We start from the raw sequence: 27,958 nt of genomic DNA on the forward strand, positions 1-27,958 counted from the left end.
TAAAAAGCACTGTCCAGTTGGATGGAGAACTAGCACATTTTTGAGTATATAATGGTAAAACCACGATAATCTGAATATATTCTCGAAGGTATAATTTTAATTTAGCAGGAAATAATGTAACATCGTTAACAAGTTGATTGAATCATGCCTAAATTCATATCAAATAAGCAGCGTATGGATAGAACCAGTATTCTCAGTATTCTAACCAAAATATTTAATGTTTTTCATATTAGTTATTTGCTTCGGTTGGATTTTAAAAACTACTAGATATTCTATCTTGTATTGATGTTATAAATCTTTCAATTCTCCAACATATAGCCATTTATAAAATGAATTATCATTTGTTTGGGTGTTGCATGATGTTTAAATCTTTCTTTGTCTTTAATTTTTCTTATGTGCTCAGTATTTATATGTTATGTGATAATTTATGTTTTTTATATGATTTTGAGTGAAGGGTTTATTGTCTGCGATGTGTGAAGTGATGTGATGGATTATGTAGGGACGTAGGGTCGTGCGTTTTTATTTATATATTTATTCATGGTCTGGTTGAGTTTTTATGTCAATTGAATTCGCCCTTTTGATCATGTATAAGTATATATAGATTTGGGGTCTCGTATACATTAGACCCAAAGGATCTATTGGGTTCCAATTTCTTACTGCTGTACCTAGGTTGATACATTCAGCACATCTACTCTGGTTATGATTTCCCAGAAGAGTCTTTGTCTTACCCCCTATAGGTTGTCTCAATAATTGGTTTTGTTCCTATCTACCTTCTTTTCTAGTGCTTTTTCCATTGTTCTAAAGATGATACCACAGAAGGGCTCGGTTCCCCACTATAGCGAGCTTATCAGCTTTTTCATTTCCCCTCGCCCCGGTGTGTCCCGGAATCCATTGTAGGATAATTTTATTTTTCTTGCAAGGTCGTTTAATTTTTCTAGGCAATCCCAAACGAGTTTGGATTTTATGATATTGGAGCTTAGATCTCTAATAGCTGCGTAATTATCGGACAGGATGATGATATCTTGTTCGCGATAGTTCCTCTCTGGATTGAACGGAACACATTTTTCAATTGCATAAATTTTTGCTTGAAAAATGCTTGGTGCGTTGCCCAGACATTCAGAGTGTTTGGTTCTGGGCCCGTACACTCCTATTCCAATTTCGACTGCTCTTTTTGATCCGTCCGTATACCATTTAATGGCATTTCTTGTATGGTGTTTTGATACCACTTGTTTTTACAGTTTATTATTGAGAAAGTTTCTCTCAAAGCTAAACTTTTTCGTTGCAGTGTCCTGAGGCATGTCCCAGGGTTAGTCATTATGATCATGCTGTGGTTGTTTTTTCGATGCACAGAATTGGTATGGCCAAGGTGTTTATTACTTGAGTTGTTTTTATAGTATTAGTTTCATACTTTTTATGCATTTGGTTTCATTTTTTTTATGATTGTTTAGTTGATTGTTGTATCTTGTTCTCGACAATTTCGTTGTTAAGTTCTGTATGTTTCTATTCTGAATTCTTCTCTTTTAATGTGTAACATTCTTTATTTGTTGATTCCGAGTCCTGTGTATATGTTAAATTCTTATATTATTTTTAGTAGTTTATTGTATGTTTAATATTTTGTCAATGTTATTATGATTATTATCCCATTTTTGAATGATATTTTGGAATATCCAAGTAAAATTTTTCGCTCAACTTCCATTTTAGTATAATCCTGATTTCGTTATTGGCTTGGAAAGTAGATGGAAAATAGATGAGGACAACATATATACTAACATAACTGGAACAGTCAGGTCTCAAAGCCCATTCAAAGGTTTCAAGAGTGGTCTCCTTGTAAGCAAAATTATAATAAAAGATAGTAATTATATAAGAGGAGCAGCACAATTGGACCTGGATCATAATCAAATAGATTTAGATATGGAAGGGAAATTCATAAGACTTTCGGACTGCATGCTAGTAATAAATGCAACAACAATCAAAGATAATTACCAGTTAAGATTTATTATCTCTTCAGCTAAACGTAACTTTGTTTCCTTAATCACATATCCTGCAGGAGGATTAGGGGGTGAAATATTGCTTTCCGTTAACAGCATTACCGATTTTGATGTTAAATTGCATCTAGCTACACCGGTAGAATTTTTGCAAGATGTCATTATAGTTGCAAAGTTGAAGCCACACGGGGTAAGTAATTTTTGAATTTTAGACTATCATTGTTTTGTTTACATTCACATTTAAAGGCTTTGTTTAGCAATAATCTTTCCATGACTTCACCAGCTGATCAATAAATTTTAACTGAAACTATATACAATGTTGGGTCCAAAAATAACCTTTCAACCCTTCCCGACGTTAGAATGATATATTTTCTATTTCGAATTGAAATTAGTCACATTTCAAAATTATTACTGTGATGAAACTAGACAAATTTTAATTAGAAATTGTTCGATTGTCCCGTTTCAAGAACTTATTTAATAGAGCCTCTTCGTAAGTTTGGAACAACGGAGAGTATTAATAATGCAAGATCACAAATCTCTAATGTATATATATAAATCTAAATATAAATGTGAAGAAACAAAATGTGAGTTATTCAAGCGACGTAAATCGTCATATATATATATATATATATATATATATATATATATATATATATATAAACTAGTTTTTCAAATAATTTTTGAAAGAAAGATAAAAGTTTCGACTTTTCTTTAAGTCTTTATCAATTTACAAAATTTATATCTTTTTCGTTTTTATGAATGCGAACCATTTCTAAAAATTCTTTTTCGTGTATCAAATTCCGTTCCAAGAATTTTTTAATCTTTAATCTTTAAATTCCTATTTAGACCTGAAATCAAGAACATTTAGATGCATTAATATATCAAAAGGTCGAAGAAATGAGATATATATATATATATATATATATATATATATATATATATATATATATATATATATTTATTTATTTATTTATTTTCGAAACACTCTTTTCAGGCAGATTTCCGGATAGGATGGAACTTTTTATTACTAGGATTCTCTGGAGTATGGCATTACGCTAATGCTGTAGATTTCGACTATTCTTACAAGATTTATACTCCCATCGAAGGTTTTGAAGAAAACGGTATCGTCGCAAAACTTATATTCAACGAAGGCTTAGACTTCGAATTTTCCTCTAAGTTTTCTTACTATAAGGTATGTATATTGTACTGTAAGTATTTCAACGTCTATGTGAAGTTCAACAGGGATTTATAACGTGTCGTGTATTCGTATACATTTCTATTGTAAACAAAATATTGGGTACAAATAGATAGTTAACTTTTCCAAATATCACAAATTGTTGCTGAAAAAATATGGTACAAAGTGCAAGTTAATATTTTGTAAATGTATTTTGAAAATCATCAATAACTATAACTACTCCTCAGTTTATGATCCAAAAACAGCAAATGTTCAAATTTCTTTCTTTTCTATGTTACATATCTAAGAATCATTATGGTATTTGGGCTCGATTAGGAGTATGATGATATTCAGTGATTATTAATTTTTGCAATTGTACAGTGATAAAGAATCCTCACAAGAAATACATTACATGTATGACCATTGTACGATACGATTTACTTCTGTTTGTACAATGTCATATGAAGCTAGTGTATAGTGGTAGAATTATTTCAAACGATCAAATTATGAAATGATCGTCAATATTATTTGGATATATGGAAGAAGCAACTAGTAATTACCGCATTACCTGCATTTACGGAAAAAGTAGTAGAGGAAAAACTTGAAATAAATGAAATGACTCTTTATTTGTTAGAGCAATACAAAAACTCTGAAATTAGAAAACAGTCTAAAATCGACAATATGTTGTCAAAGTAGACCTGAAATTCCAAACATTCTAAGACAATTAGAAGAAACAGGATATAAAGGAGGAAGAAATTCTATTCGGGAAGTTAATGCGATAAGCTTTTGTAGCAGAAAAACAAATACCAACAAAAAACTATTTAAGGAAATTTTTTCCCAAGAGTCTCTTTTTCATGAATAATAGACAACAGAAATAAAAAGCCGATTATATCTACAGCTATTCAAAAGTTGAGGATATTCCTATATTGCCCTGTATTTCAAGCTGAATCAATCTATTTAAAATTAATTATTGAAATTCTTTATCGTTACAGAAAATATTGATTATCGATATTTTTTTTGTGTTGTTTGTTTTGGAATTTTGTTATTTTATTATTTGGATCTGTGATAACTCTTAGAAAGCTGGAATTTAGGTAGTGCTAATGGACCAACTAGCGTTTGTGAGTTAGTAAAATTCATTTCTTGGATAAAAAATATCAGTTTGGTATCAGACACCAGTTGCTGAATTTGTTGTACAACATTGGGATACGCCCATATCTATACGAAAAGACGTTTTCATTTGTTTGTGATTCTTGTGAATCGATTTTTGAGGGATTGGTCGGCAAGGGCACGGTGAATAGTATGCATGTCAGCAAGCAATGGTTTAAAATTTTTGGTGAATTGTTGAACTTTACTTTACCGGGAAAGCTTTGAAGTGTTTAAAGGTATTATTATAGAGTCAGTAGATTTGCACAGGGTAAATATTATTACCCTGAAACTGCCAGGAAACATATTTTAGACTATCGAGTCTTTTTAGTTTTTTTATTAACAGGTTTTGTAATATATTTGGTATAGTTTTTTTTATGTGTAAGAACTACTGGTATATATGGATGATCTGTAAAAGAGAGAGAAACTTTAGCTAAGTCTGGAGTACTACTTTGCTTGTTTATAGATTAGAGGAGTGAGGGTATCTGATTTCTGAGATATTCATAGTAGGAGACCAGATTGAGTATCACGGTTGATGGTTGCTATATGACCATTTTGCTTGCAGATAAAACACTTTTTATTCGTGGGAAAAATTCAATTCAATGATCGTTGTTTTCAAAAGGATTTATCACTGCAGTAGTTCGTAATTGGAAGTTTTCACAAGATGAAATGATCTAAACTTGTCCCCGGAACGATGAAATCTGATTGTTTACATATCTAAAACTACTTCTCTTAAAAATATCAATCAATTCATGAGGAATTTGTAGGAAAACTGATCTTCCTATATTCAATTCCATATCTCCAATTTAAATAGTCTTAATACTCTGAATAAATGTAGATACTTTCTTAGGGAATGGGGAAGATATTGCGATTGCTACATATGAAGTGGAAGCTTGAGAGACTTTCGTGTTTTCGTCAGTCATGTAGGTTTTTTTTGATGTGGTAGTTGTTATTGTTGCTGCTTTTGTTGTCAAAAGCAGTTTTCTGTGTGTGATACTCCTATATTTTATGTGTGAGCAAACTATATAGGTTATTTGTTTACTTTTGAGTATCAAACAGTTTTTCCATTCTTGTTCATAAATTGAGTGAATGTGATACGAATACCAATGTAATTTAATTATCTTTGTGTTTACGGTAATTTTGATGAATGAAAGTTAACACTTATCCTCAAATACGCGTTCAGTAAATTCAAAATTCAAGGTCCATGTATGGATAGTTATCACAAAATATAAAGTTTTTGTATGTTTTTATTATTTATACCCCGTGCAAGTATTCCAAGAAGCAATCTGGTTCGTGCCCTAGATGACATGTAGTATTTACCTTAATAATAATTGGGGTACCAAAATATTTATGTAGCTTAACGCATTTTTTTTCGGATACTTTTATTCCATAAACTGGCAGACCACAAATTTATGAATAAAAAAGTGTTACAGAGGAAGAAGTACTATTACTTCTGCCACATATCCTATTTTTGAACAACTCAATACAACTCAAGATGCTAGTTAGTTAAAGTACAATACACAGGGTGTTGAATTAGAAGCGAACCGATAAAAATTTAGAATGATTTATCAATTCCTTGACGACGACCATGAGCATGAGTATAAAACTTTCATCTGCTTTGTGGTTATGTTGAAATGGTGTCAAAACGTAAACATAATAGCACATATTCCGATTTCGGGAAAAGTCGCATAGTGCTATATCATTTAAGGTTGATGGGAACTACGAGAAGACTTTTAATCACCAAGAAATCTGATCGCACTATGCCGTCCCAATCAAAAACAAATATCACAACCTTGATTTTCAACTTTTATCGGACCCTCATTTTTCATTGAGATCTTTGAATATTTGTCATGCAGTTACAAATTTGTACTTTTACAAATAATTTATTACAATTTTATTCTTTGCATGACCTGTATATATAGATCTTTTGTATACATAATATTCATAAATTTATTTGGACCTATATTCCAGATGTATTCATACATTCTTAATCTTTGTTCTAGATGCCGCGATCATTATAAATTATTCTTAAATGTAGATAAATTTCAAGTTATTTTCCAAATCGTATCCCTCTTATTTCAAATCTAACCCTTTTCCGGGCAGATTTTGAAAATGTAGATAAAATAATCTAATAAATAGAAAGCAACTTTCTATTACACTGAACAGGGTAATAATTTAACGCGTCACTATAACAGCGATAAAGGAATAGCTGTTACTTGAAAAATATCCAGAATATAAATTTTGAAATTTATATCTATCCAGGTCAGCGTATTAAGCTGGCATCATCTGAAATGTAGAAAATATGCATTCATTGTAACCGATCGGACTGGGAAGTTTCAACCTTGTATCTGCATCCAAAATCAAGGAACTTATGGTGATATATGAAATCATTCTTTTATAATGTAAACAAACTACTTAGCATGTGGCAATTTTTATTTAGTTAGAAAAGTTAAGGACTGATGTTGTGCTATCGTTATGACGCAAATGAATTCTGTTAATAAAATATGAAATCATATCTGCAATGGAAAGTTTCTCTATAATCAAATAATATCAATTCTTAGCTTACCAAGAATGTACCTTCTAAACATATACGATAAGATTAGATTAGGTTATCTAATAGTAGAATTCTATAAATGCACGAAGAGGTGAGTAGAGGGTGGTGAGTGAAAGAATGATAAAAGAAAGAGATGAATAGGTAAGTTAAATTGGCAGTTTAATACTAAAATGGGATATCAAGAGACTACGAAAGTTATACAGAAAGAGGATGACTGTTATTTGTTCAGACTGAACAACGTTGGAAATTAAGAATGTTTCTTCCTTCATATAAGCTGCAGTATTGTAGCTTGGAGTCTTATCAGTCCTATAAACAATCTTGTACAAAAATGATCAAACATAATCTTACTACAATTTTGTGAAGGAGCTACCATGTGGAGTAATCTTGGCTAGATAGACTAGCCTGGTATATTTCTTTTATTTATTTATTTATTTATTTACCAAATTTATTTAGAATCTGTTTCTAAATGGAGTAATAAGTAAAGGTAAATAAAAAGTAAAGTAAAAGTAAGGTGTATATAGAAAAATTGTATACTTTATGCAACTACTTACCGGTATCACAAAACATGTATGAAAAATAGGTTTAAAAAAAATTTGGTGTATGGTAAAGTTACTTAAAAGATAACAGTTAACATAGGGGGCATTACATAAATAACACTTCTAATCAATTTAAACTTGGATATGCTAAAATATAATAGTAAACGTAGAGGAGATTTCTTAACTGAAGCTTCTAATCCATATAAAACATATTAAAATCTGCGATGTCATACGGGATAAATCTTTTGAGTCTACGCCGAATTATAGATTCTAACATTAAATTTTTGTCTTTAATTGTACTTTTCTATACTTGTCACTTTGATTTCTTCTCTTCCAGGAATGTAATGATTTTATTGGGCACATCCTCAGAACTTTTGACTGAAATTTCTCAATAATATTTAGGTTTGATATAGAGGTTGAACCCCATAGCTGGATTCCATATGTCCAAATAGGTTTAAGTATTGTCTTGTGAACCAATAACTCACTGTCGATAGATAGTGAAGACCAAGAGGCCTTTCAATTTCTCTAAAATGTATCAAATCTTCACTTATGATGATAAATTTATTCAAATTTTCATTACCACTATTAAATCGCTTAATATTTGCCAATTTTGATTTGAGAAGATGCCAATGGAGTATCGTTTAATGAAATATTATCAAGAGCAATATTGACATGGAGTATCACTCGTAAATAATATATTTTTTATATAAAAATACTTTTTCATCTTTTTACATTCCAAAGGAAGCTATAGGAAATATTTACTCTTTGATTTCTGTTCAAAAATAAACTGAAGGGTTGTTCCAGTTCATATAGAAAAGATTTTTTTGTACTAAGTGAATATTCACGAAACAAAGCCTTCACTATTTTTTGAAGAACAAAAGCAAGCATTTTTGCGACTATATATTTCAACAAATATTGAGATAATTTTTCCAGAGATTGTCACAGTGTTGAATCAACTATTTTTGTCTGAGCTACATATAGAAGATGAAACGTATAACTTAAAATACATAATTTTTTGTATTATTGTTCAACTGTAATTTGAGGTAACATTATCATAGTACTAGTAGCTACCATATAATTTGTGATTTCCTCTTGAGCTTATAGAAAAATTCATTTATCTCAAATTAGTCTCATTAATAAGTTTTTACTCTAATACAATCGTGTTCTATAATTTTATAAAATATTCTCAATTTCATACACGTATTTTTATCTCTATTACAAATTTTTCTGTAAATACTCTTAGGTGGAAAGTCATTCGTTTACAAAAGTGAAATAAACATGATTGTCTAATTTTTTAGCTCGGTGCCAAGCTTCTGGGTCAATCGAAACCCAAACCTCTCAAGGTATTGGGTATCATGTTGAAAAATGTCTATGAGAGATCGAAACAGTCGCAAACAGAAGAAAAAGATTACGATGATCCACTTAGTTGGGAAGGTTCAATAGAATTGGATGTCATAATTTACCCCACAATAAAAGGTGAATTGGAAATTGACCAGAGAGGAACATCCTATATTTTAAAATCTGAATTGACTACGCCTCATGGAATGGTTGAGATTTTCGATCAGTTCGAATACACTGTAAGTATTCTCAGACATACACAATTCACGTTTCTACACTACGAAAAGTATTTTTGTAGGAATAATGCATATATTCTAATCTTATGAACTAATTTCAATGAAAAAATGGCATTAATTTCTGTTTGGTGAATAACAGTGGTGAATTGTGATTGTTTATAAAAGATTGAAGACATATGAGTACTTGATTAGAAATAGGTTAGAAATATTTCTTAAATTATTCGATGTACGTTTTCATGTCAAACTTAGTTTACATGTATTTAAGATTAAGTTAATAGTACTGTGCTCTGCAATTTATTTTATTCAGTATCAAGGTATGAAAAAATGAATGGTTATCACAATTTGCTCGTATTTATGAGAGGCTATTTTTTTCTATTTGTACATACTAGTTTAAAATTCTATACACGTCTTCATACCAACAAAGAGAGATAGTCAATGTGTGGCTGAGGTACAAACTATTCTTCTCTCAGTTTCTCTGCACGTATAGCTTTTCACGGCAGGGTCTTATCCTTCTACGAGTTTCATGCGCAACTAAATAGAATGGCGATTCGTTGATGAATACGATAGTACGCCATTCTATCTCCAAATTTCACCGTTCCTTACAACACTCCAAACATTGAGGACAGTGGAAAGCAGTCAAAAAATGCAATAATCATGAACAATACGCATAGTAGAGAAATTATCTCGCCGAGTTAGTTGCCCGAAGCGCCTATCTTCACCCTTAGTGGTAAGCATCGTTGACCAATTAGTTATCTTCGTGTTTATCTATTTTTCTGTCTTTACACATGCGAAGCACAAGCTTGAACTTCATTGCAGTTAGTTAACAAAACGGGCAAATTCGCTATGGGATAGACCAATATTTCGATAAACCATAATTCTATCTCGGACAAAATAGTAATCTAGGTGATAATTTGACGTCTTCAAACTTCGTTCCATTTTTTATCACGCTGAACAGAATTTGACGAACGTGCAAACCTAACCTAACCTAACAATATCTATACGATGCGTTTTTCGTAGATAGGGTTTTTCATAAAACAATAATCGAAAGCATAATTTTTGTGAATATAGTCAATAAGGAGTTGATTTCGTTATCATATCTTTAGTTATTGTTATGATATTGCCAAAAAACTAAGGTCAAGAAAATATTCCTTCTGAGTTAAACACTTCTGTCACTGAGTATATTTACTCTTCATATGATCTAGAACTTACGGAATATCTCTATTTTCGCTTCTTTTCTGTTTTTGATTTTGATGGAATATAAACATACCTCACGCTACGAGATTTTTATACAATTCCTTCTTCTGCAACACGTTCCTTCTCAGCCAGCTACATGTTACAGAAAAAGACCAATAGTAATAATTTCAAATTTTATTTATTCTGGAAATGGTTACTGAGAAATATAGATGTTCCTCTGAAAAAAAAAACGCGATGATTTACTTCTCGATTGACTATTGAAGACTCTATTTCTTGTGGTCCCAATATAATCTTCAACGAAGTAATGTTAACAGAATAGTCGAAACCTCATTGTTATTATTCAAGGCGCAGTCTTAAGCCAAGACTATTTACTGTGTAATTCTTCCAAACAACTCTCGGAAAGGTCTGGAAACAAATATATTCGAATGTCATGTGCAACAATCACCTCTCTTGCGATTGGTTTCCCTAATCTTTCCGCACACCTCTGGTAAACAAATGCTAGTGTAAAATTCAGAATTGACAATTCTTTGTTGCTCTGATGAAATGTTGGCGACGTACAGTTATTCTGGAAAAACAAGGGACCATTTGTATCGAAGTGTGCGAACAATTTTTGTTGGATTATTGTTTAGTTTCAGGTTCATATGCATAAATCCAGGATTCGTCGCCTGTCACAAACTTATAGACGTCTTTTGTCAAATTATGCGCATCCTACGCGATAAAATCTTCTTGATAGCCAAATGTTCATACAATATTCAATGTATGCAATTGGAACTAATGCTCAAGTATGCTTCAATCTCACGGTATATCACATGACGATATTGCAATATCAGTTTACGCACAGCATCGATATTTTCTGGCACATACGCGAAATTTCGACGATTTTTACGAAATTGATCCTGTAGCGAAATGCGACCACGATTCAATTCGAAAAACCAGCCAAGCACGTTGGCTTGAGATAATGCTTAATCATCAAAAGTCGAAGTGAGTTGGTCGGTACACTGTTGTTGGTTCAATCCACGTCAAAAATCATTGATAATCATGCTCGAAAATGCGATTGAATTCTTTTTTTTGACTAAGATGGATGTTTCAAGTAGCTGTAAACAACTGAAATAGCACTCTTATGACAACAAGTTCTGAGTACGTTCGCCATATCTCAAAGCTTAGGTAACAACCCTCGTAGGATTTATTTTACATTTATGAAATAACTTTTGTGATGAGATAATATGAGCTCAAAATGAAGAAAGCGTTATTATTCGTTGAAAAATTTGAAAATTTTTCTACCTATATCTTAAATTAGCTTGACACAATTTTACTTTTTCAACTAAAACTGTAGAGATAACAACGTGTGATAGAAGTGATGCATTACTTCCATTTTTGTACTTATTCATCTTTTGAAACGTGTGTCTTAATGGCCCAACTATACGAGGTTGGAAGACAATATTTTCTAAGTTATTCCTATAGGAAATTTTAAGATAGCAAAATGACAAATTGGTATAATTCTGGAAGGTGAAGTTTTCATTTAATCTTCATAATACCAACTAGAGTTGAAGTTCGTAAAATCTGAAAAAAATTATATTCAGCTGCTTTAATTTAATAGACGATTTTAAATCGAATGATAATCACTGATTTAACACAATACACAAAATAAATGATTCATATATTATATGTAGAAGTTACAAGGCTTTATGGTTGTAATTAATAAAGAAAATAAACATCCGGATTGGATTTGCATCAATTTGACTTTTAAGTTTGATATGGATATTATAATCAGCTTCCTGAAAGTGATGGCATAGATCTATGTCTGGATACCAATCTCTGAACAAAAAATAAATTTCTACCTAGTGTCCAAATTCTGGCATCAATCAGAGTACTTGAAATCAAAAACAAATCTTGTTGTGGTTGATTCCACACTGAAATTGTTAACTGTTGAATGTTAACATGAAAATTGATTGTTTGTTTGGTAGTCTAGTAAAAAAATGACGTTTATTGATTTCGTCCTAGTTTTTATTAAAATATGTCAGTCCGCTGTGTTGTGCTATAGTTCTAGTGGGGCAAAAATCATCAACTCTAATCTTATATAATTACAAAATCCATCCCATGAGATATTTTCTAGTTAAACTCTTACGATTTTTAATGAGCTATATGTGGAAATAGAAAAAATGTTTTATGGAATATCTATTTCTTAACATATGAATGAGATTTGATGAAACAAAATTGTTAACAAATTAGTGAAATTAAGAGGACCTAAAATTTCCCATCATTGCTGTTAATTTTCGTATTCTTTATTATTCTTACCAAATTAAAGGTCCAGATGAAATACTAATATCCTTTACATATCAACGAATTGATAATTTCCATACCAAATCAGAATGTAGTGTGAATTCTGATGTCCAATTGAGTAGATATCAAAATATTATTTGATAAAAAATTATTAGGAAACAAAATGAACAATAAAGTCACTCAAATAATGTAACTGAATTAAATACTCGTTACAAATTCTGATTTTTTTAATCGCTTTCTCAGACATAATATAAAAGAAATTTTCAATTTTTAATATGAAGGATTTGAAATGAGTATATAAAACAAAGAAAGTATGGGAACAAAAAACCAAAAAAAATTGATAATTTATAAATTCTGCCATATTTGCGGTGTTCCCCACCGAACTTCTTTTTCACACAGTTCTTTCATCGGATTAAAATAATTTGATAGTTTTTTATTTGAATTGATTTCTCACACACCAAATCTTTGTCATATAATAGTAATTTTGACATTATGAGTCTATAGCCTCATATTAGATAGGATAATTGATTTTATAGTGTTTGTGAGAAAACTTTTTATGAGCTTAGCAGAGTGGATAAATTTTTTTTCGCCTAGGAAATCTGAAAATCTGAATGACGGAAACGCCTATTTGATGGCGTAGGTATTGGTTTCATCGAAAACTTTCACTTTTCATAAAAAAATTGCCAACGTTTTTCTTTATTAATAGTAACTTGATAATATATTAAAAAATTTGATTTTCAGCATACCATGACCATCAGAAACAGCTTAGAAGTTTTAACACCATACTCAAATTTTAAGACAATTACCTCCAATTTTGATCTAGATATACAAACCGGTCAGATTTACATGTTCGGAGTTACTTTTGATTACCAAAATGGGACTGAGATGATAAAGGTAAGCCAGAGAAGTTCAACATTTAAAACCTTCTGAATCAGAATTTTTACCCTATAACAAATTTTTATTTGGCCATAACAACTATCTCTAGTTAATCTTATTGGTCACCACAATTTTTTATGCAACTACCATAAACAATAGCCACCTAAATCATTACTCTGACACCAACAGTCCTGTGTACTTGTCTTTAGGGAGCAAACTTAGTATTGTATACAAAAAATCTTCTTCAGGCCACAAAGAACTCAAGAGAATATTATTTATGAATTAGGAAAGTGCAAGATTCCATTGGTGGTATAGTAAATTATAGAGAAAGAAAGAGAAATAAAGATAATAAAAATGATTGTTTATTAACTAACCTCAAATCCATTAAAATTTTTCCTATCTATTTGAGATTTCTGTGTGAATTATTCGTTATTCACATCATTTTTGTTGGAATTGGTGTCTATTTTCTTCGGCTTTTAATGTAATCATTTTGTAAGCTTCCTTTTAAGTGAACGCAATTTTCTAAAACAGAAACAGGCGCTCTCACTAAAAAAGCAGATTTACGTACATGTTTCAGTACACCAAGACACTGGCATAGGTCGACGGTTCGTTTTTCTGTATTTCTTTGGTTGTATGAATAGATTTGGTGACATACAAATTACGGTATACTTGCATACTTATAATTGAGAGGCTCTACCTCTACGAGAGTTAGTCATCTTCTCCTGTCGACAAAGATATTTCTGCGTTAAAATGCTTTTTTGTCAATTATCTATTTATTCAATTATTATCTGTATTCTTGAAAATTGTATTTTGCATACTGGTCCCTTCTGGGTCAAGGGCGAAATGATTTGAGATATGTAAGAACAAAAACAGAACTATCTGCATGAAAACCAAAGTAAAAAAAAATACAATATAAGCTTTGCTAGCCAGATAACAACAAAGCGTTTCGAATTACTTGAAAATTCGGCTGTACAAAATAATAATAGTTTGGAATGTGAATTTTTCAAAACTTCACGAATAAGAAGTGGATATACCCATTATTTTCTAAAATAAATGTTACCCTCTCATATATATTTTACATTGCTACAGCTTAACAACAACAATACTTCATACTTGGTACGAAATCTGTTGATTAATTCCTCAAATAATTCAATTTCACTTTTACTAGACGTAGTTTCTTTTAGACCCCGATATTTATTTAAAATCATTATCCGATTCTGGGGTAGAGTTCTTGAATTTCAAACTCAGGAGATATTTCATCCAGCCAAGCTTAGCGACACAAATTTATAATTATACCGACGCTACGTCGGAAATGTAATGTCGAGTGTGGATATTTTTTTAATAAATCAACTCTGTTTACTTTCTGAATAATCAACATTATATAAAATGAAACAACATTCTCTAAGAATGGTAAACATTCCTGCATTATACTTTAAAAAAGTACTTAGATATTAAGTAGCCACATTCAAATTACTATCCACCGTGTCTTGTTTTTGTAGTAAAAAACATTATTCATCTAAAATAATTTTTTAGACCGGAGTTTATGCAAAATATATAGTGGAAACCAGGGACGTAGGCTCGAGAATAGCAGCACAAGAGCGGACTTATAACGTAACGCTTAAAGTCAATACACCATTTGAAGCTTTGCCGAAGTTAAAGTTGTTTGGGGGTCTTGAGACTCAGGAGAATTATTATAATACTAAGCTACTGTTCACCACAAATAGAAGTGATATATCGGTGGATGCTACTATAGAGGTAAAGTATTAATATTTATATAGAAGTACATTTTTTTGACACCCCAATTTGAAGCAAAAGATTAGTGTCCTTACAATTTTTTTACCTCTTATGTTATTTTGGGGTTTATCATAGAACTGTCTATCAAATATTGGAATTCAAAATTAGGAGAAAATGTCAATTCATAACAAGTTCTAGTTTAATTAAGCATATTTAGTATCTGAATAAAAAAAATGTAACATGGTCATGGAGAACTGAATTCAAAGGTGCTTGGAATGTGATTGATTTGGAAACACTGATTCTGTTTCGGTTGTAGTCGAGGACCATGTACTCTAAAATGATAATAACTGAAAGGAACATGACAACTTGAAGCAGAATTATTAATGTTGGCAAAGGGAGGAATACAAGCAAAAATATTTTGATAAGATGACTCTTAGTAGAAATATTTTGAAATTGGGAGTTCATGGCTATATAAAACTATTCAACATAACGATGTGTGGAAAGTTTTTTTAACATATATAATAGATTGAAGCTGTGAATGAACTTTGGTATTCAAAAGTTATTCATCAAAAATATTCTTTCTATTTAGCAAAGTACTGTAAGTGAAATAGAAAAATAATATAGAATACAAAGACACTTCCTATCAACAAACTGCTTTTAATGAAGACATCTAAATAAATGTATTTATCTGTTTATAGAATTCTAATATCTCTAGCCTCTTATGATATGGAAATTAGCCAGATGTGAGTAGCACGAATTTTTTAAGCACATAAATTGTTTCTTTAAAAACCTCCAAGAATCACTGAAGGATGGTCTTGATAGAAGACCATACTAGACCAACCAAACACGGGCAACATTTTAGTTAAGAATATTTAGTTTTGTGATGAAAATACATTTATTTTAAACGGCAGACAAAACTATTGATGCTCACCGTCGAGAGAAAGTGCATGAAAGATTTGTAGGAAATCAAGTTATAGGACCAATATTTTTTGACCAATCTCTCGGTATAGCACGACATTTGGAATTTTTCTAAGAAGAATCAGTGCCCCAATTAGCTAATTTCTTTCCTAATACTTCACATTGTAATACTATATTTTCAAGTAAAACGGGACTTTTTTCCTTCGTTCAAATTTTTTGGGGATACTTAAGTTTTTGAACACCCTATAAAAACAATAATCAAAATGACATACTTTTCAACATTATTTTTGATGGCTATTGTTCACATAGATACAATCAATAAAAAATCCTATTACATTATTATTTTGCACTTCATTCTTAATTGCTTGGTTTATTAGCATATTAAATAATATTATCAGACTTCAATAATACGAACTTTAATTTCAGGTTGATAATGGACGTGTAGATCTCTTTTCTCGTTTCCATGTCACAACTCCGTCGATTTATATTCCGTTTTGTGAATTGAAAGTGATAAAATTATTTTCGCCAGCAGATAATTACATTGATGTGAATCTAAAGGTTCCAGAGAAATTCCGAACAGACGTAAGTATAAAAATATCCAATAAGTTTGCAATGTTTATAAGGATTTCTAAAATTATTTTTATTATTAATGTTCCATGTACTTCCACTTAGTTTGAACTTTTTAAATCATTTGGTTAGCTCTAGGGTTCCATTTTTTTCTTTCATCTTAAGATGACAGTAAAACTAAAATAGGTTTCAAAATTTAATATCAATAAAGTAAGTGAGACAGTTGATTAAAATCGTTATTTGAATTTGTGAAACCTCGTGAATTACGAGGATGTATTGATATCTAGTTAGTCTAAACCATATCCCTGCATAAACAAAATATTGCGTTACCTTAGCAACAAACAATAACTTATTAGAAGTGTCAGTGTAAAGTTTGACGTCAGAAAAGTAAATCAGAGTTACGCAATAAATTAAAAGAAAAAAGATGTCCACCGAAATTGTAAAAATCGAAAAATTGGAGTATCGAGCCATCATCAAGTACTTGTATTAGAAAGGGTTAAGAAGTAAGCAGATTTACGGAGATATGCTTAATACTCTTGGTGATCAATGTCCTTCGTATGCGACCATGAAAAATTGGACTGCAAGCTTCAAAAGAGGTAAATTTTCCATTGAAGATGATCTGAAGCACTGGATATTTCATACGAATTTGTCAATGTCAATTTGGGCATGAAAAAAATTGCTGCCAAATGGATCCCCAAATATTTGAATGTTGACCAAAAGCGTGCAAGGGTAGAAGCATCGATTTGAAAACGATGTAGATTTCTTAAACCGAATTTCTACTATGGATGAGACTTGGGTACATTTCTACAATCCAGAAACAAAGCAACAATCGATGGAATGGCTCTCCAGGATCTAAGAAGTTTCGTGTCCCAAAATCTGCTGGAAAAGTTCTTGCTTCAGTTTTTTGGAATTGCCATGGAGTAATCATGATTGATTTTTTGGATAAGGGTAGAAAAATAACAGGTGATTAATATTCGACATTACTGACTCTACGAGAAAAATTGAAGAGAAAAGACGCGGAAAGCTATCCAAATTTTCTTCCAACGAGGAGGTAATAAAAGCTGTTGAGGTCTGGTTTGAAGAGCCAGAAGAAACATTTTTTTTAAAGGTCTATAGACGTTTTTCAATATATCTTCCTAATTCGTATCATTTTTAACAATTATTGGAGCACCGCCGTCCCGAAACTATCTAAAATAGATTATATTGCCCTGATAAGTATTCTTGGCAAAAATTGTTGGATTTGAAAGTATTTACTTGTGTGTTCATTTTTCCATTCTTTTTTATTTTTATTTTAATTCTAAACCAAATGGCTGATTGAATGACGGTTATGACATATACATTATTCTCCATGCCTGCTCTATCATACTGTTTCTTTCACATCTTTATCTTTATTTTTTCTAGTCTTCATCTATAATCTTTCCCTCCTATTCTGTTTTCGGGCATCCAGTAGGTCTATATGTCCAAACCAACTCCATTGTACTTCACATATTTTAGTTCTAATTAGTTTTATCTTTAGTATTTCTCCATGTTTCATTTCTTATTCTATTTTTTTGGTTTATTATCGATTTGCCTGAGGTATCTCATTATGAATGCATTTATATGAGTTTGCTAGGTATATTTTTTGCAGGGCATGTAAATAGATATTGTTAGTTAAATCTATGATCGTTTAAATAAATTATTTTGATAATCATTTGAGACTGTTCACTAGTCTGAACCTTTCAATTGAATATTGAATCATCTTATATTCGTAATCTTGAAAAAGCACGTGACCTTTTTCAAATTAAAGTAATGTGACTAACGATTTTTTTACAGATATCCACTCGTTTAACTTGGATGATAAGATCTAGAAGCGATTTTCGTGGGATGTTTCAATTGGCTACTCCATTCACTGGTCTGGAAAATACAACAGGAGGTTTAGAGATATACATTTCAGATCTTAGATCGACGCTACAGCTTATGGCTCAGCTTAACCCAATTGAAGTACAGATGAACGCAATATTGAGTAACAATGTATTTTTAGCCAACTCTGAGTTAACTTTTAATGGAGAAAGGTATATTATTTTTACATAACAGAAATATTAAAGGTGAGCGCAGGGAGCGCTAAAATTGTTTGCGAAAAAAGTTGCTTTTAAACTACATAGTAGATCACAATGCAATGATTCATTTGGAAAACTTATCATCTTCTATAGTTGAGCACCTACAAAAAACTCGAAAATATGTAAAAACTCGGCAGACTTATTTATGAAGGATACAGTTTGGAGGCTGATTTTCAACTAAATTACATTTCAGCGGAGGTCAGCGAACTCCTAAAATCTTTAATAAAATTTTGATTGATGGTACCTCCATTAGAAGGTAGTTGAACTATTTTCTTAAAAATACAATATATTTCACGTTTGTCAAATTAATGAAAATGGAGTCGAATTACATAATTATAAATTTGCTTCAATTATTAGTTTGCGTTTTTTTGGACATTGACAAAATTTTCTCTGTTCAAGGGGTTAATACACAGTCTCCAACTAAACATTCGGGATGATATTATAGGGAATCATATTGTTTGACCATTTTTCATCGGGGAAAATCCAGCTGCTGACCTCTACTTATGGTGACAAATGTTTAGAATATTGTATCTATGTTAATATTTTCCGATCCTAGAGGTTATTAATTTCATTTAAGGAGATCTTTTCTCTCTAAACGGTATTAGTATGGAATAATCAATTTATTTGATAAGAGCGGACAGGCAACAATAGTTTCAAAGCTACTTCCAAATTTGTGTAGATAGATTACGTTTCACTCTGAAAACTACATTATGACTGTTCTCTGCGTGAAAATTTTATCCTTATAATTTGATCAATATTGATGAGAGGTACGAGTTGATACAAACTTTAGTCTACGCCAAATTTTTCAGTTCAGTATGATATTTACAACCATAGTAGTATATTTTCGAATAATTATCTTATTAGCATTATTATGCTTTTGCGCTTTTTAAGAAATAATTTGGCTTATTAATGTATTAAAGTATTTTCTGCCGTCAAAGATTCATCATTTTCTATTTTATTTTGTGCTAGCTCTCTCTGTAAGTTTTTAATAGCAATTATGTTGCTTACAACCCGGATAACCATATTTTTTGTTAAAAACTAAATTTTAGCTTGAAAACCATTTAATATTAATTATTTATTTCTATATACATTATATAATTATAAATATAAAAGTTTATTCCATATGCTATATTTTCTTGGAAAGGCCTAAAATTATAACTTTATTTTTCAGAATTCCTTTAACTGTCAATTGCTCTATACAAAACCCTTCAAGAAATAAAAGAGAATTTGAAGGCATTCTCAAGTTAAAGGACAAACAGTTTCAAATAACAGGAAACGCTGATTTTATGGGAGCTTTGCCTGCAAGAGTTTCCGTGAAATTTACTCCCGAGGACAATAGCCCTTCCGTAACTTTTGAATACCGAATTAGCTTAACAACACTCAATAGATACGAGCTATTAGGAAGTATACGATACTCGAATAGATTCACTAGTTTCAATGCCAATTTAACCACTAACGATAACAGAAACCATTATGTAGTAGATTTAAAGGTACGTATGACATTAAAAGAAAATCAAGATTAATAATATTCATGAAAATGCATAAGTGTATATTAATAAATGGCTCAAGAACTTTAAATACACTGGACAGAACGAGACATGAATATACTATTTACACCACCACTACACCAACATTAACAATCACACTGTCTGATGTATGTTTCGATAACCAAGTTATCGTCTTCAGAGACTGAAGGTAAACTAAAATCTAATAATTTGACTTACCTGTTTTATACATGAACAGTCATTTATTCACATTCACTATTTTTTATTCCTTTAAGAAAAATAATTGTCTTAAGAATAACTCACATGAGCGTATGATCCATTTTTGACATCTGGTAGGGTCAATCACAGGAAATCGGTACATTTTAATTGTAGGATCTAATCTCTTACTTAGTCGACACTTGAAATAAACACACTTATTTCCAGCCATTTCTAAAAAATTGAAAAGAAGAAGTGATTATTTGTTATATGAATACATTTTAGTAAGTAGTTCGCTAAATATACAGTTTTTTTTTCGAAATTGTAAGCTGTAGCATTTATACATCTAGCGCCTCTTATAATTTGAATATATTAACTAAGAGATTAGTGATGTATATTAATTGTAATAATATCCACTAACCAAAAAATGAAATATATAACCAAGTTCAAAGATTCTCAAATAAAAAAATAACTTTACAAGACAGCTTAAGGGTTGAATATAATATTTTCCACTGCCATCTATTGGTGGCGTCAACCTCGCCAAATGATATCCTCATAAGGTTAACCTACTATCCCTATTCTTTATACAATGATGAAATGCTGGAACGAAATGGACAGGCAATTCTGTGATTACCACATTATTACACGGACAAATATGATTGAATTAGTAATAAAATCTTTAGAAACAGAAACTTTCATACACTCAGATTGATTGCTATAACTCAAAAATTAAATACCGTACATATAAATTCAAGTCATCTATAATAAGGTCTCTTTTTTTACGAAAATCAGTTTAAAATTTTATGTAAAACTCAGTGTTTCGATTTATTTCGATTTTTATCAAAATATTTCATATGTATCTATTAGTTTTGAACAAAAATTTCATGGCTTAAATTACCCCTCAGCTCTCATCAACCCACGAATCTCACAGTTGCATTTTTTTTATTGAATACTTTCTCTATCTGATATGGACTTCGGAATGAGGCAGCCAGCATTTCTCCTATTGGCTGGTTGTGTAAACTGTATTTATATGAAACTCACTACATAAATAAATTTTGATAGCCTTACAATTTGAAATTCCAAATTCCATATTTTGTATTATATTTTTATTTTTTTTTTATATGAAATGCTCTAAATTTGATTCGAGTTATGAAAAAGGTATACAGCATGTTACGAGTATATAACGTTAGGAATTGATTACTATCAGATTATGAATGGAAAATCGTTATTACTATTACTATGAAGCATTCGAGCTTCATGTTACTTATATAATTATTATAATAAGATTTCGTCTAATTATAAATAAATTTCAACAACAAACATTATATTTCTCATTACAGATTTTAACTTCCAAAAATGATACGTTTATTGTACACGCCACAACTGATTTAAGTGAAAACAAAGCAAAACTAAATATTGACGCAGAAACTCCCATAACAAAATTGGAACGCCCCCGACTTGGAGCTACATATGAGTAAGTCTACTTTTTATTTACAATACGGTAAGAGTCAGTTTAAATTATTATGAGCTCATATTTATTTGGTAAGGTTTGATGTGCTTGGGGTTTGATTTGAGATAAAAAGCGTTTGGAATAGTGCATTATGTTAATAACCGAAAAATAGTTAAAATCATGCTGGAATAAAAAATCTTACCCACCATCTCTCTAAGACTCAAATGATTTTCAGTCACGATTTCGTCTATTACAGTGATATTTAAATGAACTGGACATGTTGATTGTCAAAGAGAGCACAAATATTGAGGTAAACTAGAAAAAACCTTCATCACCAACAAAAAAAATCTGTATTATAAAAATTTTATTCTATAATTTTATTGAATATTTGAGTATCAAAGTTTTTAATACATCAAAGCTTTCAAATTTGACTATACTTTTCAGAGTCAACTTGAAAACATAGAACTTTTCTATAATAAAACAATAGAAGGAACCTCGTAAATATAACATCGTTATTTTAGCACGTTTGTGGAATGAACAACAAGTATGATGGGTCAAAAAGGAGATCTGAAAACAACTAGAATTCGTATGTAATACAGCATAAATAATATGTGAAGCTATATTTCTTCAGCATACTTCTTTTTTAACACTAGGATTGATTGTGAAGGTCATTATTTTTGTCCTTTTTTGTGGATAAGCCCTAAGAAAATTTATGTAGATATTCTTACCAGAAAATTTCCATTTTCTCTCTGAGAATACGAATTTGTTTTTTGAGGTAATATACTGATCCTAGCTACCATGTATTCAGTAAACACGAATATGCTTGTGAGAATGAACAATATCGTAGTTCTTTTTTTATATTTACAAATGAACACAGGAATTTGTCTTGCGGTAGTGTTTTTAGTGAATAGCAGTATGAAGACAGAAGTTGAATTATATGATTTATTTTTTTGTCATCAACGACTCCATATCTAAACAATTTGAACTTGTAGTTTATTTCCTAATTTCAGTATTGTAAGTGTTTTAGATTAACGTCCGTTATTCTTTCTACTTAATAAGCAAATTTAAGCCGAGAAATTGTTATTTTGAGGAGTAAGTAATTTTTATTAAAGATCGCTCCATCATCTTTGAATGTAGTTTTGTTTTCTTTTTGGTCGTTTCTTTTGGTGAAATAATTTGAGAAGACTTATATACTCTTATCATATTCCACACTTTTCCGATGATGTTAACGCCATTATTGGAAAAGTTGTAAAGTTTGAATGCGGATGCGGGTGCAAAAATGGTCATTGGCTAATATAAGTTGAAGCTCACTAAACAATTATTCCAACAGTCCTGTACACATAAATATCAACAATATAAATATGGTAGCCGGGATGGCAACCACAAAACATTAACGCCAGTTTCTTGGAAAAATTGCATAATGCAATATATGAACATGCTTTCAAAGGCTAAAAAAAGCTTGTGGATGCCAAGTAGTAATCGGCTAAGATTTTGACTTACCTTGACTCTCGGTGGTACATCTCACAATCAGTTGATTAGTTGATGATCTTTATGTTCCTTTACTCTTTTCTGTCCACTTATGCATGAGCGTCAACTGCACAGTTGATACGACGGGAAATGGTAATAATAAACATGATTAAAGATAAAACGTTGTTGTTATAGTGAGATATTTGTTAGCATATTTGAATCAACTTCTAGCAAAATATGGACGAAATTAACTATGAATGATAATTTTCAATATATAATTAAAATTGTTTCTTTTAATCTATTACTTTCAATGAATTACATAATGTAGCCCACAATACTACATTGTACTTTATTTGGTGTTTGTCAATTGGAAATATGGAAAATTTTAATTGGAAGAATATTCAGTAGCGTCACATTCTCTGCTTCCATTTAGCGACTTTGATGTTTGTGGTGGCATTAATATGGAGATATGAAAACTTACATTAGAAAATATTCAGTTATTTGGAAAATTAGTATTAAATTAGACTCGAATTCAATATTATTATGAACACACAATTAAGAGGAAAATTCAAAATAAAAATTGATGTTCTATTGAGTTGAATAAGAAAAAAGTGTAGTATAAAACAGTTAATTGTTTTCAGACAAACAAATTTCACTATTTGGTATACTGAAAATATTCAGAAAATACGTGAGTAACTTTGTTAAACATTTATATATTTTCTAGAACTTTGTGCAATAATTGTCTTAAAAATGTTCAGGAAGTAGAAGTCACAAATTTACAACAACCTGAGAAGCAAATTGATGAATTATTTATCTTCTAAAACCAAGTACATAATAAACTAGTCGATATTACCGAGTGTTTTTTGTAAATCGAAGATATATTACTGGACAAAGACCCGTGACGTTATTTCAGTTGTGATTCCAATAGTTTATCATTGATTCTTGAATATATAACCAATAGTGAAGATCGTATAATTTCTCTGATAGTTATTTACCACTCATACAAGAAAATTATGTTACTCTCAATAGCTGACATAACGCTTCAAATATTTATAGAAAGTACAACTTTCTATGTTTTCATTTTTTTGTTTTCAAATTCCTTGATCTAACCAGAGTTTCAACAAAAACTTGAGAAGTTAAAGTTAATGTTGAGAATTCTGTTTGACATTGAATAACTAATTTTATCATATATTTAAGTAATATATTCAAGTGCACAAATGATGCTTAATTCTCCCTCATTAATAATGTGTATTCTAGCCTGAACAGCCATCACTCTACTTCAACAACTTCTTGTGATTTTTCTTTCGATTGTGTTAATCATAATATTTTAATAAACAAATTGCAGTACTACGGTTTCAGGGGAACACCTCTCGCATGGTTTGAGGCATACCTTACTAACAGAAGTCAGTTTGTAAGGGTTGATACAACGATGTCTTCTTGCAAGCCCGTAGAATGTGGGGTGCCCAAAGGCTCAGAACTATTTTGTTTCTTCTGTTTATGAACGACATCGCCTATATAAATATCATTGGTAAAATATGTGTATTTGCAAACGACACTACCTTCTCTTGGAGCAACCTTCATCTCACGGCATTTCATAGGACCATATCGAGTGACCTAGCCACCTTTAAATCATGGTGTGATTCTAATTTTCTCTATCTCAACGTATTTTATAAAAATACATTGCAGCCTCTTTTTATTTAATAACACCACCATTGACGTCGTTGAATCTGTAAAATTCTTAGGGTCGTTGGGGACAATTCCTTGAAATGGGAGTTACATATTGCCGCCTTATTTAATATTTTACAATACAAAAAAATGCACAATCACTTGTCAACTGAAATCAAATCGATATCACCTTTTCCCGCATTCTGCAATAATTTGAGGGCATATTTACTGGAAAGTTCCTTCTACTCTGTAAACGACTTCTATTCTAATAATAATATTTAATTCCTGACATACTGTTTACTGGTTTAATTTTTGCTATGGTATTACTATTACCTATAATTCTGTTTATTTATTCACTTTTATGTTTGTTTTTTAGTTTTCACAAGCTTTTGTCTACAAATTGTAACAATTTTTTGACAATAAAGCATGTCTCTCTCTCTCTCTTTCTGGTCTAATATAATATAATGAAGACTATTAATGATCGTTTATTTACAGAGAATATATTTTTTCGTTTTCAGGTTTGATGGTTTACAAAGGAATATTGAAGGATTCTTCGAGTTAACAGATGCTAAAGGAAATGTCAAGATAAACTTCATTTCGCTTTACATGGAAAACATGTTATTGAGAGCTATTGGTAGGTTCGAAAACAAAAAATATACCAGCCAATCTTCTGTGGAGGGATTTTATGTAAATCCTCAAAAGTCTTTCACGCAATTTAAAGCGGGTGGAGATGTTAAAATTGACCGACTATGGGAGTAAGTATATCAAAGATAGTTTCATGAATTAAAATATAAGGCTAGTTATTTGTTACCTGTCTGTCGGTAATACATGCAATGAAGTATACGAGGTATTGAACAATCCAAAAAAAATTGTTCAAAAAAAAATTACATTTAAACGTAACCTTATGTATATACGTGTTGATACAGGCTTTTATACTGATCTTCTAAGCTCTAGTATTTCTTCAACTCTATGGTTAGAGATTGTGATAATGTGAGTGAAGACTAAAAGCCTGTTTCGAATTCGGTCTATTTTTCTTCTTCACCCTATCTTTTGTATCTTCTAGTTTCTATGAATCAATTTCAAAAAGGATGGATAATCGAAGGGTTCACGTTAAAATCTTTTACCGCTGGTATCATTTCCAATAAAACAACAACATGCATCACTAGTCATTCAGATATCTCAATTTGTGAAACTACTGTTAGTCAGTGATCGTTTACTATCCCAAAATAAACTATATTACTAGAATTTTCATCGCTTCAATAGTAGTTCTTGTATATTTTGTATTCAGTAAAAACATTTTGTGTATTTTTACACTCCTCGGAACTAGATTTAGAGCCGGTAATACTATATTTTGAAATAACACTATCTAAGTAGTAGGCACTGTCTGTTGCTGCTTCGACTCCATTTCAGATTTAATGAAATGATTTGCTACCGAAATATGTATTTGTAAATATTATTTCAAAGTCGGTTAAACTAAACAACAAAGTCTTGAACGTTTGCAACGTGTATTTGGTTATAACAGTTATAACCAGCCACGCTGGTATAACAAATTTAGAAGGGGGCGGGTATCTCTTGGTGATCATGCATGTGGAATTATTCTTGGAAGCACACTTAGAGACTGTGACGTATAATCGAATTAGATTCAAGATGCACTTATCAAGTGTGGCAAACCTTAGTATTGGTTCCGCAACAGTACATTCGATTTTACATGATCATCTTTATGTGATAAAGAGTGCTACTCGTAAGAGTCGAGCGAGAAATATTAGATATGTTTAATAATGTTAGACACAGTATTTTTTCTAAAATAGTTACAGATTATGGAAGATACATGTGGATTCGCAAAGGTCACTGATACTAACAATGGCGACAAAGTAAAAACGTTATGTACGCAGTTACCTTGCTTAGTATCTTAGTAAAAACAATTAAGTTTGAATATAAATATATCGCTACGGCATGCTGATACACCACAGAATGATTACCTGTAGTTGTCGAATCAGTCAATATTCGTGGGTTAATATGGCAAAACAATAATGACTCGGTACACATTGTACAGCATGCAGTTAAAGTTTCTGTCCGTGGGTGATGTCTATTTATTATTTAAGCAGAAGAGATATTTAAGTGGTCAAGAGCATTCCAAAATATGACTGGCTTCAAACTTGGATACTACGGTTACAAAAGTGCGGTGATGTTAGTGGTGATTACTTTCAACACAGTTAAATTATTGTTTTAAAAATAGACTAGTTTTCTTGTATATCAAAATATATAGTCTCACCTATGTATTATCAAGTCGTAATTATGTGTTCTTTTAAATACTCTGAGCAGTGTAGATTTTCATTTTCACCATATCATTCTCCGTCCAATACAATTTCTTCATGTGTGGCAGATTTTGTCTGATTACTTATACTATGTACTAAAGCCTACAATAGGAGCAATGAATAACTAAAAAGGGTTGGTGACTTAGTGGATAGACCCTAATCTCTAGGTTCTAGATTTGATTCTCAATTACATTCAGAATATGCAGTAATTATTATTTAATGAGAAGTCATTAAATGGGAGGAAAACCTGGATGTTTTTCTGTTCTGTTCTATAGTTTTTAATTAACAGTTCCGTTCTTTAGTAGCACAGCACGGAAAATCAGTAACGTAGACAACGCAGACAATCGAGCCTAAAAAGTTTATAGTGATTGGAAAAAATGAGAAATAATGATCAGAAGCTTCAATATTGAAGAATTTGTTTCTTTGTAAAAATATATTTTTTTTTCAGAGCTAGCACAAATATTACAATGATCCTCACACCTGGAAATTATAAAGCTGTAGAGACACATATTAAACTTCCGGATGAAAACAAAGAAACCTACAGTATGTGGTCCAATGTAGATTATAAAGATGACTTCACAAATATAGATTATTTTATCAAATACAGAACCAGCTACACACAAAAAAAGTATGGTTCGACTGGAAAGGTCAGTAAATGAGTACAAATAAAAAATTGTCCCTTTCGATTATTAATATGCAATACATACATAAAAAAGTTAATTTTCAATGT

At 30.9% G+C, this 27,958-nt stretch overlaps 1 protein-coding gene across 1 annotated transcript in view; it reads left to right on the top strand.

Moving 5' to 3' along the window:
• LOC130451874 (uncharacterized) overlaps positions 1-27,958 on the top strand; it is a 146,102-nt gene that overhangs the window by 44,920 nt on the left and 73,224 nt on the right. Inside the window, exons 22-32 of the mRNA XM_056791235.1 lie at positions 1,702-2,175; positions 2,980-3,177; positions 8,691-8,969; positions 13,182-13,334; positions 14,850-15,071; positions 16,395-16,550; positions 18,348-18,586; positions 19,803-20,121; positions 21,672-21,805; positions 25,432-25,668; positions 27,677-27,875. Coding sequence (XP_056647213.1) covers positions 1,702-2,175; positions 2,980-3,177; positions 8,691-8,969; positions 13,182-13,334; positions 14,850-15,071; positions 16,395-16,550; positions 18,348-18,586; positions 19,803-20,121; positions 21,672-21,805; positions 25,432-25,668; positions 27,677-27,875 — 2,610 coding nt within the window. The remainder of the gene's footprint in view (positions 1-1,701; positions 2,176-2,979; positions 3,178-8,690; positions 8,970-13,181; positions 13,335-14,849; positions 15,072-16,394; positions 16,551-18,347; positions 18,587-19,802; positions 20,122-21,671; positions 21,806-25,431; positions 25,669-27,676; positions 27,876-27,958) is intronic.

Source organism: Diorhabda sublineata, chromosome X, assembly GCF_026230105.1.
Source record: "Diorhabda sublineata isolate icDioSubl1.1 chromosome X, icDioSubl1.1, whole genome shotgun sequence".
Lineage (NCBI taxonomy): Eukaryota > Metazoa > Arthropoda > Insecta > Coleoptera > Chrysomelidae > Diorhabda > Diorhabda sublineata.